The 14,209-nt window shown below is 36.3% G+C and overlaps 1 protein-coding gene across 2 annotated transcripts in view; it reads left to right on the top strand.

The window, feature by feature from the left end:
- Nucleotides 1-14,209, top strand: part of Mmrn1 (multimerin 1) — a 41,432-nt gene that overhangs the window by 12,351 nt on the left and 14,872 nt on the right. For both annotated transcript variants that reach the window (XM_051202966.1, XM_051202965.1), the window contains exons 3-5: nt 407-513; nt 10,308-10,421; nt 11,919-12,092. In XM_051202966.1, coding sequence (XP_051058923.1) covers nt 407-513; nt 10,308-10,421; nt 11,919-12,092 — 395 coding nt within the window. The remainder of the gene's footprint in view (nt 1-406; nt 514-10,307; nt 10,422-11,918; nt 12,093-14,209) is intronic.

Genomic DNA, 14,209 nt, shown 5'->3' with positions numbered 1-14,209 from the left:
TATTACATTGAAGTAGATGAAGATGAATGACTTAGCATGCTTTTAGGGCTGGGAAAAATCTTATAACTCATTCTGCTATTGCAGGATAACCTCTGATATACTGACCTACCTGTCATGTTACAACAGAAGCAGAAACCTGACTAATTCAGTTCCTCCCCACACAACCCTTGAACAGGTCACTAGGGTTGACTGTGACAAATTCCAGTAGCATGGGCCTAACTCATACAATCCAGGTTGAAATTCCAATTCCATTAGTTCTAGATATGGGCATTTGAACAGGTTAATTTATCTCTGCTATTTATGCTCCTCAGCTTTAAAGCATAATATTAGAACTATATTTTATTTATAAGTCACGATTATATCTCAACACAAAACAAATAATTTTGAATCAATTGTTCCACTCCAGATCCCAGAAGACATCCAATGCTGTCTACAGAATGCAGCATAAGATTGTCACCTCATTAGAATGGAGATGCTGTCCTGGATACATAGGGCCAAACTGTCAGCTCAAAGGTATATACCAATAATAACATCGTAATAATAAATTCTGAGAAATACATAATTGAATGAACAAATTGTGCACCAAGGGTAATTGCTAAGAGCCCAGATGGTAGGCTTGTTGCTATGTGCATGTCACGCATAGTCTCATAATCTATCCATTCACTGCCCCTCTCATCCTTGTGTTGGTTTTAGGAAATGAGGAAGAAGATCTCACTGTATTACTCATTGTTAACTAAAGCTACAAGGATATGCCTTCCTGAGATATTATTGTAAATTCTCACTTCATGCTTTAAAGATGTGAAGTAACCCATATAAAATAATTATACGACACTATGGTTTCACTCCAGTTCAACTACTTGATATAATGGGGCAGGGGTGAATGATAGTCCATGTTAAAGAATACACTGTGTAACTTGTGAAAAACTAGGGTTTTCTTTTTTTGTTGTTTTTGTTTTTTTCATCTTAAAGGATCCATTGTTTTTTAAGCTGAGATTTTAAGGATTTTCTGATGGAAGGCTGACCAAACACATGATCACCTGCTGTGACCTAATGTCCATGCAACTATTATTTTGCTTTCAGCTTTAAACAGATTTTCTTTGAAAAATAAGATGTGGCATCTGCATTCATATTTTAAGTGAATGAATATTACAAGAAAGACCATTAGCAGTGGTGGGGAATTCAATCAACAGTGTAGGGGTTTGTGATTAAAAATTAATGTAACTGTGGAGAAACCATTATGAGTCACATTAAGAAACAGAAAATCATACAGAGGAGCTCTAAGAATCATGCAGTTTAGCCAGGGATATTATTCATGGCTAGCCAGCCCATGCAGTGAGGATCTGTGGGTAAATCTTCCACACTGCTGTTTTCTCTGGGCCTGGTTTAGGTTTCACAGACAACATAAAATCAATCACATTTTCAGATGGTATCAGGAATGTTTTACCTTGTTATCAGGTAAACTGAAACTTTTATAGAAAACATTACCCACACTGAAAATATTTGGAAATGTGGTGATGCAAAAATATTTGAAAAATATCCAAATATGCTACCGCTTTCAAAGAATCCACTTTTATAAGGTGTGCAAATATATGCACAGTGCTACAGTACATTTGTTTCTTACCTGCATTTTGTTATTTAAAAGTCTTGACAATATTTGGGATTATGCTTAAGGTCTTTATTTCTCATTTGAAAGACATTTAGAGAATATTAATCCTATGATTATTTTTTAGATAATAAAGTGTTGGTTTACAAAGTGTCTTCTCAGAATGCAGGCTGTCATTACACACCCCATTGCACAGAATGGCTGACTGCAGGTGGCAGGGAACAAAGCAATATGTCAAAGCATGTCCTAGACCCAACTGCTGAGAGCTGTGCTTGACCCACACTCAGCCTAATTGAGTCTTAATCATCATGGCAGACTACATGCATGTAGATGGGAAAGAAGCTACAGAACTTCAGGAAGAATTTCAGAAGGGACAAAACAAAGGGATCATTTGAATGTCTATTCTATACTGCTGTTGGCTTCTTACAGGAATTACCCAGTGTTTAAATGTAAGTGACTTATATTCTATAGTTAATGACACCTTAAATTCTTCCTAGATGTCACCTATGGATATCTTTACTATTAGATTTGCAGTTTTCTATCTCAATACATGTTAGCTAAAACAACAACAACAACAAAAGTCTCAAAAAAGCTTCAATTATGACCTCCTGTCATAGTTACCTAATCAAAGCTACACAAAAGGCCAGTGTCAGGGAGCCATCTTTCCTATAGAAACCTATGAGGAATAAGGAAAGAGTGGCAGGTTTGCCCAATTATTTCATTCAGTGAATTCCAATATAACTTTGATTCTAAGAGCATGTTATATTTTCAAACAGAATCCTGGACATTTGTCTCCTACTTTCATTGTAATCCACCAAGTCCTTGCATTTTTTTTATGAGTGCCATTGGTACTGGTACAGTAAAGAGCCACTCCTTCATGCTGTCCCTGAACTATTAACTAGCTCTCTCCTAGTTTACTTTTCCTTCATAGTCTCCCATTCTGATACCTAACTAATAGCATCCCAAGCTGTCCCCTTACCCATTGCACTTAATAAGTATGGCACTAGCCTTTCACTCTTATAGGGTGGATCAAGTTGTCACCTTAAGAATAGAATGTTTGACAGCACTGCCTATGTTGAACCATGTGACAGGCTGCTTCAGACAAGGCAAGAATGCTCATTCTGGCTGATCCAGTTTTTAAATCTCTGCTGAGGCTTCTACACTTTGGTTATGTAGATACCTGATTATGTAAGTACAATAGCAATTATTTCAGGCCTTATCCCTCAAAGTGTCACTGGATTATTTATTCATTAAAAAAAAATGTGTAGAGTACCACAAACACTTCATAAATCTCTGCTTCCCAAATTAGTTTCATCTCCAGAAACAAAAGTAATTTCATAATGTAAATGTGGTAATTTCCTTTTAATCTGATTGCATTAGAGAAATGGTTTAAACATAGGATAAATATCAGTTGGCCTGTTGGCAGCCAGACTGTCCTTCATTTGCTTCCCTAAGAGTACCCACCTCTTCTTCTGAAAAACCATCCTCTGGGTGTCAGCAAGAGATGCTGAGCATCAAACCTGTTGGGCATGTCTTCCCAGCTGCTATTCCTATGCTCATCTGCTCTGGGTTCTAGTTATAGCTTACCTACTAAAGTACAATAGTATCAAAAGCAAATATATATATATATATATATATATATATATATATACATATATATATATCAAAGCAATAGTTTTTATATGGTTATGCTTTCTGGATTTTGGTCACAAATCTTTCCTTTTTTTCCCTTTAGAAAAAAACTTCTTTTATTTTACAGTATAATATTAGAGGCTGTAGTAACATACCACTTTTGCCTGAGATAAAATTTGCAATTCCGTGCCTCTCCAGTAGATGTCTCTAAAATAGGCTGAAGTGAAACAAGCAATTAGGAGTTTCTAGTAACATCATAAAAAAGTAATATTTGGCAAGATTGACATTTTTACTACATTTTTACTACCTGTTTAAGAGCATGGGGGGGTCTTTCCATTTTCTGGTATCTTCTTTGATTTCTTTCTTTAAAGATACAAAGTTCTTGCTACATAGGTCCTTCACTAGTTTGTTATCCCTGGTACAGGAAAGGAGCCCATGGAGGAATACTCCCTTAACCTAGAGGCAGGAGGGAGGGCCTAATCCCTGCTCCAAATGACTTGACAGATTTTGATGATCCCTCCTGGAAGGTCTTACCCTCCTTGTGGAGTGGGTGGGGAATGGGATGGGGGGGTGTCAGGGGCATGGGAGGGAGGGAAAGGGAACTGGGATCAATATGTAAAATAAGACTGTTTCTAATTTAAATTTTAAAAATGTATTTATTATTTTTTCTTATTTTACATATTGATCCCATACATATTTTCTAAAGAAAAATCTATAAAATTACATTTTAAAGTATCTATCACAGATATTATAAATACTGACAAAACATGGGCAGATACAGAATAAACTGACAAATATTTTATTTTGCAAATGTGAGAAAATTCAACCAGTTACAAAACTGCTTGAACCAACATTTAAATATGTAGTTTCTGTAGTAAATTACTTTAAAAATGCATTCTAAATTCACCATGTTGAATTTTTTACTATTTGAATGAAAACCTTGTGTTTCTTATATTTTTCAGAAAACTGTTTTTTCTCCAATATCCTTTGCTGTTTTCTGTCTTAGGAAGCATGGTGTGTTCTGTGAGTTACTTGCTCCGTAGTATTTGACTAAAGGACATTGACTCTCAAAGCCTTTGTACTCCAGGCTGCCCACTCCAGCTTACCTAGGGCATCTTCATGAGCACACTGAGCATCCACCTGCCAGTTTACCTGATTCTGCAGGATCAGCTAGAAGTGTCTTGTCAAACTACACAGGAAGGCTTTCTGGCAGCAAGCAGGAAAAAGAGCACCCCCCTTTACTGACTTGATATTAGTGATTTCCTCCATATGGCTCAAATAGCTCAAGAAAAAAAAAAAAAGCTAAAAGAAAAAAAAAACTTGCAAATAAAATCTAATTAAAAAGAAAATAAATAAAAACACCTAATAAGAAAGCCATTGTCCTTGACATCTGCTGACCTTGCTTCCAAGTCTTTGATCACCAGTGTCAGAGTTTGCATTGTAGAAACATAAGACCAAAGGGGCGTAAATCAAATCTGAAGCTACCTGTCAAAAGTAAGTACACAAGGTCTTCACAATTATCTGCTGGCTTCAGTTAGCACTATTTTGTGCTGAATCTGTCATGTAAAGAGGACAAGGGAAAGAGACCTAGAAATCTGCTTTCCATACAACCAAGATGTATGTGTTTGAATCAAAGGGAAAATAGAGCCGGGGAGTGGTAGTGCGCGCTTCAGAAAACCAAAGAAAGAAAGGGAGGAAGGAAGGAAGGAAGGGAGGGAGGGAGGGAGGGAGGGAGGAAGGAAGGAAGGAAGGAATGAGAGAGAGAGAGAAGGAGAGAGAAAGGGAAGATGGGAAGATAGATTTCTGGGGAAACTTCTCAGTCCTTGTTGAAAAGAATATATCTGGGGATAAAGAAAGATTACTAAATGAAAAAAATAAAACAGCATCAATCAACCAGGCTCCTCATCACAGGGAAGTAGCAGACTGTCAGAGATCTTATTAGCTCTCTGCAGCTGCCAGTCAAAATCCTAGGATATAAATTCCTAGGAATGGAAGTTTTGAACTCTAGTTGACAAACACAGCCAGGAAAAGATAACACGAACTACTGAATTCGTAAAACAGGCATTTCCAGGTTTTAGAAGCCTTGGCAGGGACCTCAGCCAATGAATTCCAGAGCAGAGAGACTAGTGTGACCATCAGAACTCGATGAACTTTGTGTGTTGTTTACTCCCAGCAATTCAGAGGACAATTTTCTTACCTAGTTCATGTGGGTGTACACATGAATAAGGACATTTGAAACAAAGCTTGACTGTCTAAACAAAACTTTAGCAAAGTATATTAAAACTGTGAATATAGGAGCTATGGGATCAACAGTAATGTTTAACCATTTCTCCACTACTTTAGTAATACTGATATATAGACTATTGTAACAAGAAAAACACATGATCCAGAGACTGATATTGGGGTTCAAACTGAGGCTCAGGGAAACAAAGCAGCCGGCCATTGGCTCTCACCTCTAGCTCAGGCTGAGAGGGCTGATCCAGGCACAAGTTCTTCAGCAAATCTCAAACTGCTGTCTCTCCTCAGTGTGGCTAGAGAATGAATTCTGTCTGAGACCTTGCTTCTATCTTATATATTTCCCTAACGTTGAGGCTAAAGGTGTGAGCTATAACTCTCTTTCAGACTGATTCACTCGTGTAGATTTGGGTGGCCTTGGACTCACAGAGATCTGTCTATCTCTTAATACTGAGTCCTAGGAAAAAAGGTGTGCATCATCACCTCCTAGCTTCTGGCTGTTTGGATTAAAGGTCGCCACTGCCTGATATCTATAGCTTGGGACTGACTTTGCTTTTTAGATCCTCAGGCAAGCTTTAATAAGTCATAAATAACATATCACTAAAGACTGTAATAAGAATGCATTACCTATTTTCCTAAATTAACATATTTATTACCCATAATAAATATAGACCCACATTCCAAGTCATAGACATCTTAAACATAAGCCACTCATACTGTAGTAATCCCTGATAGACTTGTTGGTGTCTCCTAGCTACTGACATGCTTTTTCTTTAGCCATGGATGATACCAAGAAAATGTCCTTTTCAGAAAAATGCTGTTCTGACTTTCTTTAGAGAATTTCCACAGATATCCAGAGCCATTGTGTGACACAAGGTCTCTGTAAACATGTAATGTCTATGGATACTGATGCTCTGGATGTCCTGTTCTTCTGGGTTTGTACTGAAAGAAAAGTGATAACATCCATGTTTTGCAATCTATAAAAGCTGTGTACTTTTAAATGTTGCCCATCTTCCATGACAGTTAAATCATGAAAATTCCTAGAAGAATCCCAAACTTAGTTACTTCTTAGAACTGTGTAAGCACCATTTAGTCAAAGTTGGGGCAACATCAATGTAGGAACATTTATTAATGTTATAGCTGTGCCACAAACATTTAACTTATTAGACAAGGCCTCGTTTACTCAAGCAACTGGTTACATTGTATTGGTTTCAAATAATACAGGTGTGAATATTCCCAAAAAATATGTTTCAGATAGCATCTGTTTCAAATATGGATGTTTTCATGTCATATATATATGAAATTATTTACAAGGAGCATAATTTACAAAATGCCTTCTTAACCTGTGTCCCAAAGGTTACTACTGAAGCCCAAGCATCTTGTAGTGTTTCATGTTGGAATCTGTAGCATGAACTCTGCTTTTCTGTCCCTCTTCTGTATTTAGACTGCCATGTGTTTGTGACATTACAGAAACCATGGTGCACGTATTTGAACCCAGTACAACTGTGCTCAGATGCTTGCTGCCATCGTATTCATCTTGTTTCATTCTAAGATGCCTGAATACGGTGACTGACAGATGCAGGATTCTCTCTGAAGTTATGCCTGGGCCTCTAGGCTGACTCTTTCATCTCGCTCTATTGCTCTATTTGGAAATTTCAGTATATTTTCTTTGTTTCACATCAGTGGTGGTTTTTTTTTCCTTTATTATAGACTGTCACTCTTTTTAGCTCAGGAAGGCCTGGAACTCTTGACAGTCTTCCTGCCTTATCGTATCAAGCATTCAGCTTACAGATGTCCACCACCTGGCTTGGCCACATTTTCACAATCACAATTCATACAATATTTTTTCTTAAGTGTTCTTATATATGCCTATAGTATTAATAATACTAAATATTTTTCTTCCAGTTTCCTGAGATAAAACTATTAACTAATCAAATTCATGACATTTGCATTTTAGTTAACTTCTAAATATATCTACATATGAAAGATATTTATTTTATTAGTAACATTTCAATTTTTATTTAATTGACCTTTGGTTTCCTAAATATTTATTCTTTTCATTTCATTAGATATTTATCCCTCAGAGAAGTAGCATAAAATGGATATGCCATAATATCCCTGTTTTAGAATTATTATATTATGTGACAGAAAATAGTTTTCAGATAGTACTGAGTTGGAATTGCATTCATCATACATCCTGAAGAATATATCTTTTATCACATGTACACAATTAACTTGAAATAATTTCACATCACAATTTTAAGATTAATTATGACAATTGTATAATATTATTATCTATTTAATGAAAGACATGGTTCAATATTTTGACAATTGATAAGCCACATTGATTCATCCTGACTGGAATCTGGGGTAGAGAGCACAAGTAAGTAGTAATGAAGACGGACGGCCTAGCTTTAGAATGGGGAGAACTTTACTGTGAGGAAGTTTGAGCAATCAGTAGACTTAGATGTGACTGCTGGGGAGACAGCAAAAGCATCTTTCACGTTACACGACCTGTGTGCTCATCCCTATTGTCTGAACCACCGAGAATGATATCGTGTACATAAGGGAGCTGAGAGATTGTGAGTAGACCCTGCCAATACCACTTCTTTATGGAATGATGGACATGTGGTTTTCACTTGTTACACTTGTAATACATCATGCTTCTAAAACATGTTCTGGTCATAAGTGAGATCATTTTGTATTTCAATCTTATCATGAAAAATAGGGGAAAAATCTGCCTTGTGTCAATAAATTTTATTAGATCTGGAAGCCCTTTCAATTTTTTTCTAAATTAGTGCATCTAACCAGAGCCATGAATCAAAATCACCTAGATACTTAAAAAACTGAAATACACATGTGCCCAATTGCTGAGCATAGGTCCAATAAACCTCAATCCTAGGGGAAGAATTGGAAAAGCAGGAATATTTTAGTATTTACATATCAATAGAGACTTCTAGTTTCTATCTATAATAAAAGCAAAGGAACAAAACACCAACAGTACTCTAAAACAGTAGAAAGCAACAACCAAGATACGTGACATGTATAAAAAGCCGAGAGTGGGAAAGTTTCCATTGGCATTAGTCCACGGCACACTGCCACGGTACTGGCCCCTCTGGCCATGCTTTACCTCCAATACCCTGCCCCACTCACTTTTAAATGCACTAGTGCTTTATCGTTCTGTGGTCTGGCTCCAGAACATAAGCAGTAAGGAAGTGGAAAGATCACAGCAACCCTGTTACACCCATTCGCTCATCGTGCTATCAGTAATTCAATTTACGGTCTGGGCACTTCTCACTGCTCAGAGAAGCGGGAAACGTGAGGGGGTGGGCTTGCAGAGGAAGATGGACTGTGCTGCTTTACTCCAGTGGTTCACAAGCTTTAGCATACTTCAGAATCACGTGGCCTATTTGGTAAAAAAGAGATTGCTGCTCCACAAAATATTTCCTAAATTGGGGTAGAGTTCTGAAGCCGTCTGTTCAAATTTTCCCAGGGAATGTGTTCATGGTCACTGCAGAGACTACAACTTGTAAGCCATTGCTTTACTTTTTACCTACACACCTGAGTGAACAGAGATGCAAATTGTCAGAAACACGCTTCATTATCCCACCTACAGAGGAGCCACGACAGGAGAGTTGCACTGTTATTTCAGAGATACCTTTGTATGAATCATTTGAATTCAGACCATATGAACCTTATTGCTGGGGCATAACAGGAGACTAACACTTTTCCCACCTTACAGTAATTCTCAAATCACTGGACACTCCAAGGACTTAATCAATTTCTTCCACTAAATAAATCATCAATTACGGTGGGAGGGAACATCAAAACAAACTGTACACAAATTGAAATTCATTTCTTTAGCCCAAGACCTTGAAGAACAACACTGCAAAATTCAACATTACAATTGAAGCCAACTCAAATTAATGGCAAATCTATGACATGGTTTAGAGATGTGGAAAGCTTAAATGTTGTCAGCATGGCCACATGTGCATCACGGGGGGTTACTAATATGCACCACAATGACAGTTTCATTGGCACGGAATTTCATAGGGAAAGAAATCCAGGAAGACATCAAACATGTATTTGCACATGTCTGTGTGCAGGCACCAGTGAATACATTTGTTCATTCAAAGTCTGTAATTTACACATGTGTTATTGAAGTACTTAATATTTTAAGTGAGTCCCTCAAAGTTGTTTTCCCAGAGAAATATTATACAGGTATTTAAATTACTAGATTTGTAAGAAATAGTGTTCCTTAAATGGAGGTATAAGGATTTCTGTTTTTGTGGAATGTCACTAACTTCATGGGTTGATTGCCTTGGAGACATGCCTGTAATTGTTTCATTTTACCATTAGTTTATCAGAAACCATGCATTATTTTTTTAGTCTTGGAACAACTCATTTAAATGGCACTGTTAGTTAAATGCTGACTTGGTGTCTAGCTGGAAGGAATACACAGCTTTCACTCCTTCTGGCAGTCACCAATTGGGAAATGCATTATTTGAAATCTCAGTCCACTCACAAGGCTGCTGTTGCTTTTACCATAATGGATTATAATGTACACTCGGTTTCATAGTCTGCATCTGCAGAGGCTTCCATCCATTTTACACCCAGAAGAATTTTGAGTCATTTTTTCCAAGGCAAAATTAGAGCCTTTCCAAGTGTGTGTGTCATTACACTGTCCTATGAATGGGACACAGTGGTTTGCTCTGCAGCCAGCCTCATCACCGTGCTTCAGTACACAGGACAATGAATGTCAGCCTCATTATCTCTCAGGACTGGAAACGGGGAGGCTCCAATGCTAACACTTTACACTCTTTCTGCTTCTATCTAGCTGAAGAACAGCAACAACTGGCACACAGTAACCAGGCTGAAAGCCACGCAGCTGTTGACAAAGGAATGGCCCAGCAACCCCAGCAAGAGCAGAAGCAAGACTATGGCGACCCAGGTCTTAGACTGTAATTACTGTCACCTTCAACCCAATAACTGTCAACACCATTCCAGTGGGGATGGATTAATACACTTCTCAACCTTGTTCCGTAATTGCTAATTGTTTGGAGAAACTGCATTAGGTTTCAGGTCTCCAGATGGAAAAGATTTATATAAAGTACGGAGGAAAAAAAAAAAAATCCATGAACAAACCCAGGAGACTAAATGCTGAAATCACACATCCAGGGGAAAAGAACAGTTTTCCAAAACCAAACTCAGCTTTTGCTTGAAGCATAAAGAGCAACTTGACTGAGTTAAAAGAGCTGGGAAGGCTGTTTTGGCTGATAAGACACCACAAAGGGGTGCTGATAACTTAAGAAAATGGTGTGTACTCAAGACCTTGTACTGATCAAAAGTCAGCCTGAGATGTGTTTTCTGTCCTAATACAGTATCTTGCCATCTCAGGCTTAACTGTAACCCCAAAACAAAGTCAGATAGTGTCAATGATATCTCTTCAATAGACTGGTCGGAATTTTGGTAAACAAAGCAAAACAATCAGTTGAGAAATGATATTTAAGGGGATCTCTTTTTTAAAAACTCAAGAGATCATTATGTTAAGAGAAATAATCCAGACTTAGAAAGACAAACATCATGTTTTCTCTCATGTGGGAAGCATAGATTTAAATGTATGTATGTATGTGTATGGATATTTATATATTCACATGTAGGATTAATGTGTAAATGCATATATATGCATGCACATATATACCATACATATATAAGATAGAGAAAAGGAGAATGTTGATAAGAATGACAGTAATGAAAGTTTATTATGAATGAAGTACAGTGACAAATATATAGAAAATGCCATAGTAAAACCGGTTTTGGGGATAATAATAATGCAAAGAATTAATTTTAAAAAGTGCATTTGGGCAATATATCTAGATTGTCCTTTATTTTATATTGTGACTTGGTATCTGTAAAATACTGGTAAGCCTATGAATCAGTACAATGTGTGTAAAAAAGTAGTGTGTACTGTTACTGTACAGAGTAACTGCATCTAAATTGGGATCTGCTCCTAACCAATGAACAAATACTTCAGTAAGCGATGAAACACTTGGACGGCTCCAATGCCATGCATATGTAAAATCACATACATTTAGTGCTGGGACATGGTTTAAGAGCAGAAAGGAGCACAAGCTGGGTAACAGAGAGTGCATTACTTTGGCTTTCCAACCTCGATATTTTTATTTATTCAGAACGTGGTGGTAGTTCTAAGGTTTTTTTTTTTTTTAAGACAAATTATGAGAAAGCTTTGAGATGTACAAATTAAAGGTATTATAATACTTTTAGAAATGTATCTACTGAAGTCTCCTCATCAGTTGCCACTGAAAAATAGTCTATATTTTCAAATCTATAAACTCAAATATGGTACTTGTATTTCCTTTATAACATAAATTTTGCCAGGTTAAGTCTATTATTTTAATGGCCCCAAATCGCTCTCTTCTACACACAGCTGTGATTCAAAAACTGGCAGAGCAAATGAGCCAGCAGGGGAGGAAGCTGACAGTTCTGCAGAAGAAGGTTGACAATGTTTCTCTGGCTGCAGACGACTTGAGGAATGCATACCTCTCCCTAGAAGGGAAAATAGGTGAAGACAAAGGCAAGGAGCTTCAATCTCTTCTAAAAGGTAAAGTAAAACAAAAGGAAAAATTCATTCTTTAAGACACAAAGCACATTACTCATTGACATTTTTCTCCTGTCACTTTAGATCTTTGCTGTAGATTAGATAGTAAAAAGAATAGATTTTATTTTATTTTTTTTATTTTTATTTTTATTTTTTATTTATTTTTTTATTTATTTTTTTTTGGTTTTTCAATACAGGGTTTCTCTGTGTAACTTTGGAGCCTAAGAAATGGATATTTTTAATGGGGCAATTTAAAATAGGTAACTTCAAAATAATTGGAAATCGTGTATCACATTATATTTTGTAATACTCACTTGATTGTCATTTTGTACCTAGTTACAGCATAAATTGTATTTAGACATAGTTAGAATGAGCCTCCAAGTCCATCACAGTTGTTAGAAAAGAGTGAGTGACCTTTGTGTTGCAAAAAGGAGCACATAAAGGGGGGGGGGGAGATGTTATAACTGTATCATAATCTAAAGCCTTGATTGGACTGAATATCAATAACAACAAAAGAATGACATTTAAGTTACATAAGACAAAATCAAGTAAAGTTTAGAGAGCTACCCCTCCCACACAGGTACTAACATGAAGCATGACGATATGTTTTTGTAAACTCAGAAACTTAGATGAATGTTTCTTTATCAATGAGTTGTAGACATGCAAATGGAAGAAATAAAAACACTATGATGAAACATGATTTTAAGCTGATGTTCTGCTTGGTGTCTTTTTGCATAGTGCTGGGATTTGGAGATTTCCTTTGTGATTTTCCCAAGGATATCTTAAAGAATGATAGCTAAGGAGTCAAATAAATTTTCATCTTGTCCTAATATCCTTTAGCAAGATCTGTACTGATCTTAACTCTGCATAGTATTTCCAGCCTGTCAGTCATACTCTAACCTTCTGATCATGTCAATTTTTTTGGCAGTTAGAATTAAATACCTATCAGCAATTTTCTGCAACTAGCTAACTCAATAAGGCTTAACTTTTATTTTTCCTTATCAATCTTTAAAATACTGTGGGTGGCTAATATGAAGTTACAAATTCAAAGAACAAACCCTCACAGGTATAGAAATTTTATTGTTTATCATCAAGGTTTGAAAGCTGTGAGAATTGAATGTAATTTCAACTAACCAGAAATGGCTAAATTATTCTATATAAAGTACAGACAAATTTGTACCTTACAACTGCCTTACATTTTAAGTTGTCAAATTTTACTATCCACATAGGATATGGAAACACATTCACAACATAGTTGTTAAATAAATGAGTAACTGACAAAAAGCTAGCCAATGCTACTGGCTTGTTAATAGATTAAAAAAAAAAATAGGATTTTTTTTAATAAATTCTCTCTATTGTAGCTATTTAAATTTTTCTAATTTACTTTTTCTTCATAGTTTGCTGCCATGTATTAGTGAGTAATAGCTAATGGTTTTTATATTTTTGTTCTTCTGTGCCTTTCTATATTTAGCAATTGTAATCTTTAGAAAATATATTTCCAGTAATATAGTTTACAGGGTTTTTAAATACCAAAATAATTATCAAGATGTTTAAGGAAGGCATATTCTTCTAAAATTTCTCTTTTTATGTGCGTGTTCAAGTACACTAAAAGCTTTGTAAAAACGCAAGACTGTGGAGCCCACTCACCAGCTTTGTGAGGTGACGAAACGAAAGCTGTAACTGTAGGGTGATTGTCCACCGTGCACAACCTTCATTTCTAAAATTCCTTTGTTACTTGAATCTTATATGATGATCAGTGTGTTTTATTTTTGTATATTTTAACGAACATCTCTTCCATTTATAATTATTGTTAGCTAGATTTTATAAGTCTTATTTTTTTCTGTTGTTTCTATATGAGAAAGTGGTTTTTGTTTGTTTGGTTGGTTTTCGGTTTTGTTTTATTTTAGATTTCTCAAAAATTTGCTTTCTACTCATTTGAAATAATCCAGGCCTTTTTCCTCCCCCTCCCATTTTCTTTCTTCTTCTAACTCTCCCCACCCTATCCCCTTTCTTTCCACAGTTCTCTCTCTCTCTCTCTCTCTCTCTCTCTTTCTCTCTGTTTCACACAGCCTCAGTATGTTATCAAAAATGTTTTGAATGTTGGAAACCCTAATAAGTGT

Source organism: Phodopus roborovskii, unplaced genomic scaffold, assembly GCF_943737965.1.
Source record: "Phodopus roborovskii unplaced genomic scaffold, PHOROB, whole genome shotgun sequence".
Classification (NCBI taxonomy): domain Eukaryota; kingdom Metazoa; phylum Chordata; class Mammalia; order Rodentia; family Cricetidae; genus Phodopus; species Phodopus roborovskii.
Note: the sequence above shows the minus strand (reverse complement) of the source record. Positions and strands in the feature narration are given on the sequence as shown.